General features: G+C 49.7%; 1 protein-coding gene across 1 annotated transcript in view; it reads right to left on the bottom strand.

The window, feature by feature from the left end:
* The window catches only part of RIMS4 (regulating synaptic membrane exocytosis 4), a 58,359-nt gene extending 44,043 nt beyond the window's left edge, over nt 1-14,316 (bottom strand). The window contains exon 1 of the mRNA XM_067307702.1: nt 14,205-14,316. Within this exon, the coding sequence (XP_067163803.1) occupies nt 14,205-14,301 (97 nt within the window). The 5' untranslated portion in view covers nt 14,302-14,316. The remainder of the gene's footprint in view (nt 1-14,204) is intronic.
* Nucleotides 14,317-15,656: the final 1,340 nt, after the last annotated feature.

Here is a 15,656-nt window from a genome sequence, read left to right as displayed (position 1 = left end):
AGGGGAATACTGAGGAACATTTTTATTGCAGAGGCAGCAGCAGGAATTGAATTACTTATAGGCAGGCTAAAAACATGGATAGAGACAAATGAATCCAGGAGATAACCCTGTTTGAGACTGCGTCCAAAGACCTCAGGCTTCTGCCCCAGGGGAGTCGCGTGGTCAGCAGCGTCAGAAGCAGCTGAAACACCTTGCAGAGGAATAGGAGCAGAGAGCAGAGCCGTCAGGGTGCATACGGAAAACGGCACTAAGCTTTTTCCGGACTAAAAGGTTTCAATAGGAAGCACGACTGGAATGTTTCCACGAACTGAGCAATCTTGGAGCTGCCCGACAAAGACATGCTAGATAAGAGCCCAGATGCCCGAGATGTCACCTACAAACCAGATATTCCAGCAAGAATATCAGAGAGAGAGTTGCTTTTTTGCGGCAGCAGCAAACTAAAACAGCTGCTTTTAATCTGAATTATGCGAGAGGAAAGCAGGAATATCTGCCTTATTTAAGGCATTCATAATCTCATCTCTTCGCTGTGCTCAGCCCCCTAAATACTAGCAGTCGCTAACCAAATCTGGATGATTTGTACCATGGCACTCGTAACGGCCCCAGATGGGGAAAGGAAGTACAACCATGACAGCATGCGCCGCTACCACAGTACAAGAACAGGTGTCATGGGATGCTACCGTTGCCATGGCGATGTCCTCGTACTGTGCCACATTTTGACAGTGTCTGTTTTATGAGAAGCAGCGCCGATGTGGCTGACTGCAAAGCCTGCAGAAAGCGGCTCTCGGAGCTTCGTCATGCTTATTGCTGCAGCCAGCAACCCATGCAAACTGTCGGGATATTGGATTTTGACCAAACAGGCAGCTTGGTTTTCCAAAGTGCATGAGGAAGCTTAACAGAAGCAGTTCCATAAATCACGCTTTGATTTAATACGAGTTGTCTGTCAGGCTGAACCCTGGATTGCACGCCTACTTCCAGCATTTCTTGCCCCAATTTCCAGAACAGCATTTCTAACAGTCCTTCGCTGACTTATTTGAATTGCAGGATCTAAATAAGAGTCTGTTCCTGGGCCTGAATTGCCTTTGCATGGCAGAGTTTCAGCCTCTCATTTGCTGGGCTGGAGGATGATTTTCAAGACTGCTGAAGGCAGGACAAATCCCATTTGCTTTCAACAACAGCTAGAGACCCAGACTCTCACGGGTGTTTCTGAAAATGTCCAACTTGGGATACTTAACATTTAAAACAAGTACAGATTCTTGGTGTCAAAACTATGATCACCATAGAAAGCTTGTTTTTATCTCAAGACACAAGTAACATTACCTAGCTTTTTCTGTCTAATTATATTGAAATAAAAATCTCAAATCAGGAGTGGGCTGTGGAAAACCCAAAGGCAGATGTACAGGGATCAGCCTGCTCAGGTATAAAAATGTGTGGTTTTTGGCAACAACGTCCCAAAACACCATCAACCAAGTGGGAAATTTAACAGTGGGCTGTGACAGCAAGTTCTGCATTCGCTTTGCTGGGCTTGAGGGCAGCAGGGAGGTTGTGACAGTGGGCAACTGTCAGGCCTCACAGTTTAGTCCGGGCCACTATCTACCTTTATCATCAAGGTCTAATTAAAAACCCTTTAAAGGTGAAAGGGGTCTGCAGAAGAGCTGCAGAGTGATTGCTCCCGTCTCATGGGCCACCAGCGAGATTTCATGCTAACAGGGCTTCTGCCAAAGGGACAGCAGCACGGACTAAACGCAAGAGACACGAAGAAAGCTACCGTATCGTATCTGTCCCGATACTACTGTCCAGAAGTGAGCTGATCACAACAGCTTGAACTCCAGCAGGCATTAAGAAGAGGGAAAGTCTTCTCCGATTTGTTTTCCTGACAATCTGATTAAAACCCCTAAAATAGCCATAAAAACACATAAAACAGCCACCTTTAAATCTTGAATTAAAGTTTCATAACTTTTCGCTAGTGCTGTGATGTCTCATCACGTACCAAATATAGGAGGAAAGGTAAATAGTAAAAAATAAAATAAAACCCATCCGCCCACACAATCCTTCCAAAATGCTGCGAAGCGCTAAACTAGGAGCTGGATTTGCAGCGAAAAATTATCTTAATCCTCACAGACATGTTGGCTGCAGCACAATTAACACGTTTTCCATCCATGCGGTAGGATACGTTCCCAGCTAACCGTAAAGCAGTGTCCTGTTGGTGGGCAGCTGGCAGGAGAGTCGCACGCCACCGGGAAACGCAGCGCAGCAGCGCTGCCATCCCCGGCCGCCATGCCCGCGTGCTCCCGTCACCAGGTCAGACCTGCCACCAGCGCCCTCGTAAAGCGCCGCTCAGCACAGATACCGCTGAACTCCAGCCTGGCTGCTAACGACACCTCCGCAGTGCCTTGACCCGAACGCTGCAAGACGGGGCAAGGAGAACGCGCCTGCCGCAGGCCTGAAGAGCGGCTGCTCCGGGCGCGCCGAAAGCGAGCGGGTTTCGAGGAGGCTGCGGCTCGTCTGCGGATCCTGCGGGCAGCGACCCCCAGCTACAGCCCGCTCCTTCGCCGGCTGCCAGAACCGGCCACCAAAGGCGCAGCGTTCCCGGAGCCCCGAGGACAAAGCACCTTCTCGCAGACACCCACCCGCCGCCGAATCCCACCGCGCCCCGGCAGCACCGTCTTGCTGACCGACAGAGCTGGAATTCAGGCCGACACTAATGGGATAAAACAGTTCGCCCCTCCAGATCAATACGAGGAAATTCAACAAAGCCAAGCAAAAAGCAGCAACTTCAGGAGGTGTGTGTGTGTGCGTGTGTGTCAGAGGGGGGAATTAAATGCACAAAGGCGAAAAAAGGGAATGACCAGCCAGGCAGCAATCCTGCCGAGAACGATCTGGAAAGCAGCATGGATCACATCACAAGCGTGAGTCAGGAACGGGGACATTCTTGCGGAACATGTATTTATAGGAATGTCATACATGAAGCGTGGGAGACAATTATCCGTTTCTGCTAGGAGCTAGCGAGGCCTCATGTAGAGCACTGTCCACAGGGCTCTGCTCTGTGTGCCGGAGGGTCTAGAGCACCGCAACAAGACCAAGACGAGGCCTGGAAAATTGTGCTCTATGTTCCAAAAAAAAAAAACAAAACAGGTTTATTTAGGATAAGTAAAAGGCTGCAAAAGGAGGGAGGGGGATGACAGACACAGCAATGGTCATGATCAGAATCATTTCCTGACTTGAAACTATTCACCCAGGCAAGAACAGTCTTATAACATGAAGAGCTGCTCTAAAGACAGCAGTGATCAATCGCTTCCCAGGTCCCTGAGGGGTGAGACAAAATAATTCGCTTAATTTCCACAAAGATTTAGGTTAAATGTTAGGGGAAATTGTCCTTCTAGTTAGAAAATTAAACACTGGAAGAAGCGAGTTACCTGGGGAGCTGAAACAGGTGACATCAAGACCCCTTCCACCCCAACGTTTCTAAGAATAAGGACATGCAGACATGAGCACGAGTTCCTCTTAGTCATAAAATGGTTTTGACAAAAAATGTGCAATTCACCTCTGTACACGCTGTACTCTCCAAACTGTCGAGCACTTGAACATTGTAGACAGCTGGCTTCCGCAAGGCTGTATGAGTTCTTTGTGTATTGGAAGATGATGATATAACAGGCTAATGGTGCGAAGCTGAAATAGGTATTATCTGCTACAGTGATTTAACTGTGTCTGGATTTGGTTAAAGGTAGGGCTGCTGAGCTTTGCATTATTCCCATGTGAAGTCAGGCTGAATCAAGGTTTCCCAGTCTTTACAGGCATGCTGCTTTATAAAAGCAAAGCCAACAATATAACTTAAACGCAGAACCCAAGGCAAGCATAGTGTGATAGTGAAAGCAGAGCGTGCCTAATTTGTGCATACGATCAGCACAGACTACTTAAGCAACGGCACCTAATGAGGCATCATCTGCCTTGCATGATCCCATCTTGACACATATTCCCACATAGTATAGCATGGTTTTCACACCCTCTTTCAGAAAAGAAAACTAAGCCTCAAAGGAACATCATTTGGATAGATGGATATTCACATTCTGTTACAGTTCTGCAGAAGATTGGAAATCCTTATTCAAATATGCTAACGGTGCACAGCGCTTCATGACAGATGCCTGGGGGAAGAGAAGACAAGACTGCAGGGCTGAGAAGCCCGTTTAAGCAAGTCAGACACCAGGTCTCATTGCCCCACTAAAACGCATTAGCAACTTGCAGACCGTTTCCTAAATTAAAGTGTTCACATTTCTAATCTAGCTGAAGGCACTCAAATACAAGCAGATAGTGCTTCAGAAAATAATCGTACAGATAAATTATTCCTCAAAACAACTAGCCCAATTAAGCCTAATTCCTCCCTACACAAAGCAGATACATATATTCTGTCAAACAGAAATGTTGAAGCAAAATAGTTACAACATTTCACAACTTGTCCTGATGTAAGAATCTGACAGAGTAAAGATTTTTCTTTAGCTTGGAGAACACTGCTTTTGAATTAATAAATGTTGCATTAGAATTAACTTTACATGAAATAAAAGCAATAGGGAACAGACTTTCCTAGACAGAAAGCTTTCCAGGGACAGATTCTTCTATTTACAGTAAATTGACAGTGGAATAAGAGAAAGGGACATTTTTCCCTTGTGGTGGGCAGCCATCACACATAACCAGCTTTCTACAATGCCTGCACCCATGGCTGGAGCTTAACAACACCCTTTAAACATCTACAATGTACATCAGGCCAGATGCAGTCACTTCTGAGGGAAGGAGACGACACTGCTTTCCCAGCAGTGGGCTGCCACAAACAGCGCGAAGGTGCAGGACAGTGTCACCATCAGGAGCCCGTGGCCTCGTCCCCGTTCCCCCTCTCCTGTAATTCCATGCTTGGATGAGCACTAAGGAAGGGTCCACACAGCACAACCTAGCACAGTGCTCAAGACCCTGGTGTTAGCTGCTACCTCTACAAAGCTTTGCTGGATGCAGGTACTAGCTCTGGTCCCAAACACAGTACAGTTACACCAATGTCATGCTGTCCCCAAGCTAGAGCTATCCAGGTAGCTCCTGTGCTTTTGGGACTTGACCTAGCTGGTTGCACACCCCTAAGGGAGAGCTCCGCTTAGCAGGGCGCAGACATGCCCTGGAGCACTGAACAGGCTTCACAGGGGCAGTTTCATGCCTAGAGGCTAGGAAAAACAGCATTAGTCAAAGCTGCTGGGGTCTTGAATGGGGTACGTGAAATGACTGTCACAGAAAACGAGCTGTATCTAAAGCAGGTTGCACGCGGCTACAAGACAAAGAGCGACAAACACGAGGAACAGGTTTCAGTTCACTCGTTCCAGCGCTTGCTCACTCACCTGGCTCTCACTCCCTTCTGGCCTCACATGGCCACAGGTGAAGAAAAAAGAAAAACCCTTTCCTTGGAGTTGAGGCCTGCCAGAGAGCAGAAAGATGCAGAAGTTCAGTGCACAGGGCAAGGACAGAGCCGCACGGCACGTTCAGCTCCACCGTACAGGGGTGGGTCATGCCATTTACGGCCTGGATTAAGTCACGATTGGGCGCGAGATCACCAGCCTCTGCACATACTACCCATGGCCTCTTCTGTGCTGGTGGGTAGTTTCATACCCTTTCCTCCAATAACAGACTGATTTGAAAGCAGCTCTTTTAAAGTTGTTCTCATTGCTTTATATAATTCTTTAAATCCATCTGTAACACAAACACCTGCAAGCCTAGAGCTGGAGTGCACCCAGCAGGGAGAGGGGCGCATCTCAAAATCACTAGGATAACCTAGGGCCAAGGGCACACACCTTAACGTGCAAGGAGAGGGAAAAGCCACAGCTTTTACTGCCTCTTGCACCAGCCAAGGGAGCTGGTGAGGTTTGCAGCAAGGATTAAGGCACAGACGGGCTCTCTACGTACTTGCATGCGCCAGACGGATTCAGATTTGTCCTGCAGCATCCCTAGGGTAACGCTTTGCCAGACGAGCCCAAGTTTGTATCTTCACAGGGTTATGGGGATGAACTATCATTTCATTTGTAACAGATTAAGAAAAATACTTAACACGCCAGCTGTGCAGATAATTTCCCCTGTCCCCTATATGTTCTGTGTGTGAACATGGTTACCTACCTAACAAACAACTAACAAAACTGGTTAGAGTTTTGCAGGATAACCCAAAATTGCTAAGGTAATTTAAGAAGAAACAAACAAAAAAAAGAACTAAACACCAAAAGGCCTTAACACCCTCAAACATACATTTAAAAAGTATACAGTATAGTAAAAGAGATTTGAATCATCATTTTCTTTAAAATTATGTGTACTCCAATCCAATACAGAATTGCAATTGAAAAATATCCATGGCAACTTGGAAACACACATAGGGGCTCTCTTTATTTAATAACTTGATGACATCTTATTGTTTAAATTATAGAGGAGTTCAATAGATATAACCTAGACAAAAGAAGTATTCTAAACTCTCCCACAAGTCCACAGCTAGCCCATTATTCCACCCCAACACGTTTTAAATGTGTTTTTATCAATCCATTAAATTAACATTGCACATAGCTTTTCTTCAAAGCAATTGATGGTAACAGTGTATTTGCCAGTACCTGATAGTGTGAAAAAAGCAGCCTAGGTTGGATTTCTGACTCCACCGTTTCCTGAATGAGCAGCTGACACAAGGAGGGCTTACTGTCAGTATCTAGGAGACATTTTGACTTTAGAAACCATTTTCTCTCTGCCAGACACTTGGTTCCAGCTGGCTGAGACATGATTTTATTCTGCCTTCTCACGGCCATAGCAGAGGTCCACCAAGCTGGGCAGTGGTCTGGCTGCCGCACTGCGCCCTGCTCCGCTGGACTCTTACTCATCCCTTGCAGCTGCACTGTAACTTCCCCTGGTTCCTGGCCAGAGCCTCTCTGCCGTCCGTGCTTTCACGGGTGTAAGAGCCCTGCAACTCTCACGAGGTTCCCTTTTTGCAGATGCTCAGGTCATAGCTGGACTTTGGGGCATGTGCATTCCGCAATACGAGCTATGGCTATAGTCTATATAAACATCCAAACTCACATCCCAGTCAGGGCATGCCTCGGATGCCTTCGGCCAGTGAAGCTGGGTTTCCTTCCCAAGGGAATTAGGACATAGAATGAAGGAGAAAGGAGCTGATGCATGCCTGCGTTGCACCCCATTTAAGTCAGAGCAGAGCTGGAGCAGACACCCAGGCCTGAGGAGTGCTCCTGGATCCTGCGAGTTAGACACAGTCGCTGAGGGAAACCCCATCCTCTAGCTACAAGCTTGCTAGCACTCAGGTTTGACAATGTCACTCTTCATGCACATGAGAGAGAGCACAGAATTTGCAGAGTCCACGTAGACTTTAAAGCAGGCTGCTTTCCACTTACACTCAGTGATTTTGTGCATTGCTCTGCCTTTGTCTCTTCAGGTGCAGTCCATGTCCTCTACGGTACACAGGATTTTCCCCGGATGCTTGCACCTCTCAGAACTGAGGGCCATTTCTGGCTTCCTGACCTGCAGCAGGTCCACCACTAAACTGAGTATCCCTACTACTAAATCCAGCTCCTCTTCCCTGCCCAAAACTTGCTGGGTTTTCGTGCGTGCCTGCGTAGCTCTGAGGCAGTTTCCATTGCTCTCTACCAATAATCTTGCTTTTTGTTCTGCTTTAGTGAATTTTCCAAACTCCACACTGCACACAGAGAAAGCTGGTTCTCCTCCACATCAGCAAACACAGGGTTAAGGAGGTCACCATCATTAACCTTAAGGACCCTCCCCAGTCCTGGATTCAGCAAAGCTAAGGCCTCTGTCAGTAAAAGGCAGATTTCATGCACCGCTCCATGATACTGCTGCTTAAGCTGCAAACTGCACCCTAATTCACAAGCCGTCTACAGGCAGATTCCCACAGTCATAAATCCTCAGCACATTATTTTTAACTCACATGCACTTGCCATTTGGCAGTTCAGGACATGTTGCCACATGAATACCAGCACAGCGAAAGGCTGAATCCAGCCAAGATCGAGACAAAGCGCAAGGCAGATCCTTAGTGCAATTAAGATTGTTTTCAAATGGCTAGAAATATGCATTGGTTTAAGTTCCCATTTCTAGAAACGTGCACACAGAAAGTGCAGTCACACTGAAATGATTAATGTGCTTGTGATGGCCAGCAGTCAGGGACGGGAGACAAGGCCTGGGATGACAGGCAGCCTCCAATGAGTCCACCTAACCCCAGCAGCGCAGAGGGAGAAGCCATAGGCTCACAGGCGTGACCTAGGCAGGAAAGCATACTTCTTACTGACAGGCACGCATCCATTTCAATATGTATGCTTCAGTTTATTTAATTTCTCTTTTAGGCCCATTTTGTCCATAACTGGAAAAAAAAAATCACAGAGCTCAAGTCAGACATTTGCCTAAGTTAAATCAACAATTATGATGATAACTCCAGTTTCAAAAATCACAGAATCGTTGAGGTTGGAAGGGACCTTTGGAGATCACCTAGTCCAACCCCCCTGCTCAAGCAAGGTCACCTAGAGAGCGTTTCCAAGGATTGTGCTCAGACAGCTTTTGAATAACTCCAAGCAAGGAGACTCCACAACCTCTCTAGTTGTCACCCTCAGTCACTCTCACAGTAAATAAGTTTATCATGTTCAGATGGAACTGTCTGTGTTTCAGTTTGTGTCTGTTGCCTCTCGTCCTATCGCTGGGCACCACTGAAAAGAGTCTGGCTCCATCCTCTCGACACCCTCCCTTAAGATATTTGTATACATTGATAAGATCCCCTGAGCCTTCTCTGCTCTAGGCTAAACAGGCCCAGCTCTCCCAGCCTTTCCCCATAGGCGAGATGCTCCAGTCCCCTAATCATCTTTGTAGCCCTATGCTGCACCCTCTCCAGTAGCTCCATGTGTCTCTTGTACTGGGGAGCCCAGAACTGGACACAGGACTCCAGATGTGGCCTCACCATGGCTGAGTAGAGGGGGAGGATCACCTCCCTTGACCTGCTGGCAATGCTCTTCCTATTGCACCCCAGGATACCATTGGCCTTCTTGGCCACACGGGCACACTGCTGCCTCATGCTTAACTTGGTGTCCACCAGCACTCCCAGGTCCTTCTCCGCAGAGCTGCTTTCCAGCAGGTCAACCCCCAACCTGTACTGCTGCATGGGGTTATTCCTCCCCAGGTGCAGGACCCTGCACTTGCCTTTGTTGAACTTCATGAGGTTCCTCTCCACCCACCTCTCCAGCCTGTCCAGGTCTCTCTGAACGGCAGCACAGCCCGCTGGGGTATCAGCCACTCCTCCCAGTTTTGTATCATCAGCAGACTTGCTGAGGGTGCACTCTGTTCCTTCATCCAGGTCACTGATGAATAAGCTGAACAATATTGGACCCAGAGGAGTCTTTAACTTACCCTTAGCTTTCACTGCCGTGGATGCGAAGCTTGCTGGAGTGAAAACAGTGGCCCTCAGCCAATGGGAAGCATAGCAACGTTACCATTCTGAGACCAAAAGAGTTATCAGTTTGCACTCAATAACGTAGGGACTCCAGGCAGTAATTTCTGTTATTTCAAAGCCCCACTGCACCTTACTGGGAGGCAGAGCTCTGTGTTTGCTCAGAGCATCCTCTTTGTGTAAGCAGCTGAGGAATGAACCTGCTATTACAAGGTAGGAGTGCAAATTTCAGTGCCACTCCATATCCAGCTCTTTGGAGAGACAGGCACATGACCATATTTGCCACAGGACACATCTGAAGCTCATTCACACCAGCATTACAGGATGATTAGTTCTAGGAGCATTCGAAAGAGAGGTCAGTTTTCTTGGTCCAAGTCCTGCATTGCTATTACCATCCTGCGTTCACTGACCTTTCTGCTTTCACACACTATGATATAAGCAGGCACCATCTGCATCCACTTCATTTCTGAGAAATCATTTTAGACACCCCTGGTTTTATGGCAGGCAGAAGAGACAACGAAGATGAGAACAGTCTTCTCATCTACTATCCAGAAGATGGACAGTAAAGAAGAACAAAAGGGCCAAGGCAGAAATGGAAATATTCTGTAAGTAAAAGCATTTTTCAAAAGCTGGTCCATTTTTTCAAGATATAAGGTGGGAAATGCTAGAATCCACAGGTATTTTTAGTCTTGATCCAGTATAGCCAGCTATGTTTCCACATCTGCATAGCTCTCAGCATTGGCACTCTTGCAAACATCCTACTACAGGTGGGTCAGATTAAAAGGGTGTAGAAACATAAATAATACAATTCAAGAATCTTTCCTATTTAGATTTGAGCTAGCTCTCATTAGGCTGTTCTCCCCTTTCAGAGGAACATGTCAAGTTTCCTTTAAGGCTGGCCATTTATCAGCTCCTCTTCTTTCACTGTAGGATGACTATTCTCTTAAAGATATGGTTCTCAGCTTCACACAAAATGGATGATGTGCCCATTTGAAATAGGACTGTTTACTTTGTCAATGCTCGTGGGATCGATCTTTTTTGCTGCCATCTCCTACGCAGAACATCTTGCCAAATGCAGTATTCACCTCTTTGAACTAGCTCTCAAGATCTGTTTTTTGACAGAAGTCGCACTGCAATCAAAACTGGTCAGAATCTCATTCCATTTCAGGAGCATGCATCAGTATGAATGTCACAGAATCTGGTCTGCCACAACTGTATCATTTCTTTTATCATTTCTCCTCCACAACATTTATTTTTCTGAAAAAATTATATGCTTGTAATTTTAATGCAAAAAAAAAAAAGAAAAAAAGGATGCACACATTCTTCCTTGCTGTTTGCTCGTATATGTCTGAATATATATGCATAGTTATAAAATAAAGGAGCGATACTGCAATGCCCCCAGTGTATTCAATGTTACCCTAAGTAGCTCTTCTAATGAGACTAACTCAGGCAGGCAAGCTCTACTAATAACCTTTTGGAAAAGGGTGTCTTAATTGTAGATTTATTTAATTCAGAGACAAGTACTTGTGTTCTATTAGGAGCAGCCTATTAACATTCATGCATGAGCATTCAGTAAGTGAGAATAAATAAATAAATTCTGTGCAAAACCATTTTTCTAAGCACTGGAACAGGAAGTATTCACTTAAATTGTCAACTTGCTCAGAGCAAAAGAGGTCAGGCACCCAGGAATGAAATACTGTTCAAGTCATTGTGTCGGGTTCTTGTACTCTAACATGTCTCGCTATAAATCATTTCCGAAGCAACAGCACTGAGACTTCCCAAAGCTCCCATTATTGCCATGTATGCTCCCCGGCATTCAAACTGGATATGAAGAGCAAATAAATCATTAACAAGATTTGGAAAACAAAATTAGAAAAATATATCAGTTGGAGGATACAATCTTCTCCCTGCTTCCTGGCGTCCTTGCATGATGCTGATGACAATCATAAGTTAATCATGTAGATGAGATAGTGATTCTTACGTCAACTCATTTAAAAATGACAGTGTTATAGGTGCAGCATTTCATGTGCTGATTTGCCCATGTATTCCTGCTGGAGTCTGCACATCTTGGGATGAGCTACCAGACAAAGGAGCATGCCGGCATTTTGAGAGATGCACCCGTGATAGTCAGCATTAAAATATGGCTTAGTTACCAAGTTTCATTGTTTGCTATTCAAAAGATTACAGTATAGGTTCAGTTTCTGGTACAACGTGTACCACAAAAAACATGACTCATTTTAAAATAAGCCACTGGGAATGGAGAAAGTGCTTAAACACTGCTCTCCATCCACTGCCTTGTATGCCCTCTCTATCCCCACATCCACTATCCATACAGCTGCTGTGCTGCCCCCTACTCCCAGCACCTTCTCTGCACCCAGCATCCTTCCTCCCCTGTTCAACCCAGTTTCTTTCCTACTTTCCCTTACTAATATCCCTCCTTTTGAAGCTTGGTCTTGTTTTATTAACACTGCCAACTCTTCGAAGCCAAAAATGTCTTCACAAAGCAGGCAAAAAAAAAAAAAAAACAAAACACTGCATCCATTCTGAAAGGATTACGTAAATAATACTTTACCTTGGTTTCAACGGAATCCCCTTTTTCACCCTGAAAGCAGCACAGTGTATTGTGCTAATGACCCCTCAAAACAATTAACCTGAGAGTTCACTGCTTGTAAGTCAGCGGCAGGCTGGGCACAACGTCCAGCAGAAGATACGCTTTCTCCCCAAGTGCTGCCCTTCACCACTTTGTGTAGGAGGCAGCTCAGCCCAAGAGGAGAGCTGAAGCTTAAGCCGCTCATTTGTAAATGCCCCCGGTTTTGATATCAATTAGAACAGAGACGGCACATTTCATCATCGCGATAAAATCTCCCCTTTTAATCTCCACTCGCATACGCTTCCTCACACACGCGACTCAGCATCCCAGCCCCGTGTTTCTTGCTGCGCACAAAACGCGTGCTGAGATGCCAAAAAACCACTGGGCAGCTGTGCCATGTAGATGGAAATCAAAAGGGGGCTGATTACACACCAAAGCCTCCGCTGAGTCAGGGCGAGTGCCAGCACACCGCAAACCCACACTCTCCTGCTAAAAGCAGCCACCTCACCCAAATCTGCTCCTGCTGCCACCCCCACGCTCTGGGAATCGGAGCCACCCCCGTGCTGCAATCCCTGCTTCCTCGGCATCGGAGCACGGACGGACACACACAAAGCCTACTGGGAACCTGCTACCCTTCCCCGGAGCCCTTGGCACAGGCCAGACGGCAGTGCCGGCTCCCGCATCCCCTCTCCCACCAACTCATCCGCTGTTGACCCCATTCACACTCCAGCTTCCTCCCCGCTCCCCATCGTCCTCCCCTTAGGGCTGCCCCTGCACCGATGCTCCCCCCTGGGCACCCAAGCCTCCTCCTGCCCCCCTGCGAGCCCCGGCCCCCCACTGCCCCGTGCCCTTCCCAGCCCCGCTTTCTCTCCACGCACCACCCATCCCTGCTGTGGGGACACCTTCCTCCTTTTCTTACCCCAGCGCCCTCCTGCCCTCCCTGCCCCAAATATACCCAGCCCCATTTACATCCACATCAGCACCCCTAACACTGCCCATCACCCCCAGCCCCATTTGCACCTACAACCAGCACCCCCTAATGCTGCCCATCACCCCCAGGCCCCCTGCAACCTATATCCGTTAGCCTTAACACACCCTCAACCCCCAGCCCCATTTACACCCCTAATCCCCTGCATCACCCCAATCCTGTTAACAACACTAGTCTCGTGCCTCGCTCCCCAGCCTCCCTCTTCCCGCTAAACCTATGCATTGCTCCCCAGCTCACTTCACCCCCAACCCCGTGCATCACCCCCAGCTGCATTTGCACCCCAGCCTCCTGCCTGACTCCCACATTTACACCCTGACCCCCCGTCTCACCCCCTTTCCCCCATTTACACCCTGACCCCCTGCCTTGTGCCCACCCCATTTCCCCTCCAGCTTCCTGCCTGACCACCACCTCTTCTACACCCCTAACGCCCTGCCTCGCCTCCAGCCCCATTTACACCCCAACCCGCTCTGTTGCCCCCAGCTCCACTGGCACCCTGAACCTCCGCCTCACCCCCCAGACCACTTACACCCCTATAATGGCCTGTCTGGCCACCACCCCATTTACACCCCTAATGCCCTCCTTGCCCCATTCACACCCCAACCCCTTGCTTGACCACTTCCCCATTTACACCCCTAACTCCCCATCTCGCCCACCATTCGCACCCCGACCCCCTGCCTGATCATGCCCCCATTCATACACCTTGCCCCCTCCTCACGCCCCCATTCGTCCCCTTACCCCCTGCTTGACCACCGCTCCCATTCACACCCCTAATCCCCTCCTCATCCCCCATTCACACCCTGATCTGCTACCTGACCACCACCCCATTCATACACCCAACCCCCCAGCTCGCCCCCCCCCGTCACACCCTGACCCCCTGCCTGACCACCGCCCCATTCATACACCTAATCTCCTCGTCCCCCTTTCACACCCCGACCCCCTGCCTGGCCTCTGCCCCATTCATACACCTAATCCCCTCCTCGTCCCCCATTCACACCCCGACCCCTGCCTGACCACCGCCCCATTCACACCCCGACCCTCTCCTCACCTCCCATTCACACCCCGACCCCTGCCTGACCACCGCCCCATTCACACCCCGACCCCCGCCTCGCCCCTCCGTTCACCCCAACTCCGCCCGCCCCCTCCCGCCCAGCCGCCGCCCCGCGCCGTACCCGCGTCCTCCTCGTCGAAGCTGTTCATGCAGGGGAAGTAGATGGCCAGGGCCTCGAAGGAGGCGGAGAGGCTGAGGCGGCTCTGCGACCGCTCCATGAAGAGCCCGGGCCCGGGGGCGCTGCCGGGGGCCTCCGCCGCCGCCGGCGGCTTGGCCAGCTTCGCCGCCCCATTCTTCACTCGGAGCACGGCCCGCGGCGTCTTGGCTGCGGCGGGGGCCTCGGCGAGGCGGCGCGGGCGGCGGTGCGGGGCGGTGCGGTGCGGCCCGGGAGCGCGGCGCGGCGCCTGTGCGGAGCCGCCGGTGCGGAGCCACCTGCTGCTGCCGCCGCCGCCGCCGCCGCGCCGCCGCCGCGGCCCAGGCCCGCCCACCAGCGGCGCCGCCAATCAGCGGCGGCGGCAGCGCCCCAAGGGGCGGGGCCTCCCGCCTGGCCCCGCCCCGCCCCGGACCCCGGCCGCCCTGGCCGGCTCCGTCGCTGCGGCCCGGCGCGGGCCGCCGGTAGCGGCGCGAGGGGCCCCCGGCGCGAGCCGACCCCGGGCCGAGCCGCGCGGCTGGCGGCTCCCGGGAGCCCCCGCAGCACCGCAGCGCGCGCTGCGCCGCCCCGTCCAGGCCTCGCAGCGCCGCCGCCGCAGCCGGTCCGAAGCATCGCGCGGCCTGCGCAGGCTTTTGGCAGAGGGGCGACCCCGTGTGCAGCCCCTCGCGGAGCCGGAGACGCGTTTCCGTTTTTTCTCCGGCTGCCCGATGGGTGTTTTTGTTTTTCTGGAGCAACAGTTGGCACCTCGCTACGCAAGGCTCTGTACAGCGATGAAGATAAATTACATTTATATTTTCTTAATGCTTTGGTTCGCAGCAGGCCTTGTCGCGTTCCCTGGTTACGCACAATAAACACAGTCATTCTGGTCAATGACTATTTCCATCCACTTAATGCTTTGGAAGGACATTTGATAAGCGCGTCATTCCCAGAGGATCCACGGTTCGGAGCCACAGTGTCGCTGAAATGCCAGCGGTGCGGATCCGGGAGCAGAAATCTGGCAGGTGCCACAGGTCCCAGCGCAGGGGGTGCCACTGCAGTACTCGCAGACCAAGGGCACGGTAGCAGTGGGAGAACCCCCGTCTTTCCAAAAAGATGCTGCATTGACAAATATCTCATTATTAATATCTTATTAGTTAATAGAAGGTACTCTGTCTTCTTGGAGAAGTCTGCTCCAAACCAGGCCATGATAGCATTTAATCCCACGCGTTTAACCTTTTCCCCTCTCTTCCTCCCCCATCCCAAGGCCATAGGTCATTGTCATCACCACCGTTCATCGGAAGCATCTTCTTTCCCCAGACTCCACTCTTCAGGCACTAAAATCACTCCTTGAAAGTATCCAAGTTCCCAGGCAGAAAGCATATACAAACAAATTATTTTCCTAGATTGTTCATAGAAGGGTAAAAATAGCTCAGAAATTTGTTT

This window comes from Apteryx mantelli, chromosome 18, assembly GCF_036417845.1.
Source record: "Apteryx mantelli isolate bAptMan1 chromosome 18, bAptMan1.hap1, whole genome shotgun sequence".
Taxonomy (NCBI): domain Eukaryota; kingdom Metazoa; phylum Chordata; class Aves; order Apterygiformes; family Apterygidae; genus Apteryx; species Apteryx mantelli.
This window is presented reverse-complemented; position numbering and strand designations above follow the sequence as displayed.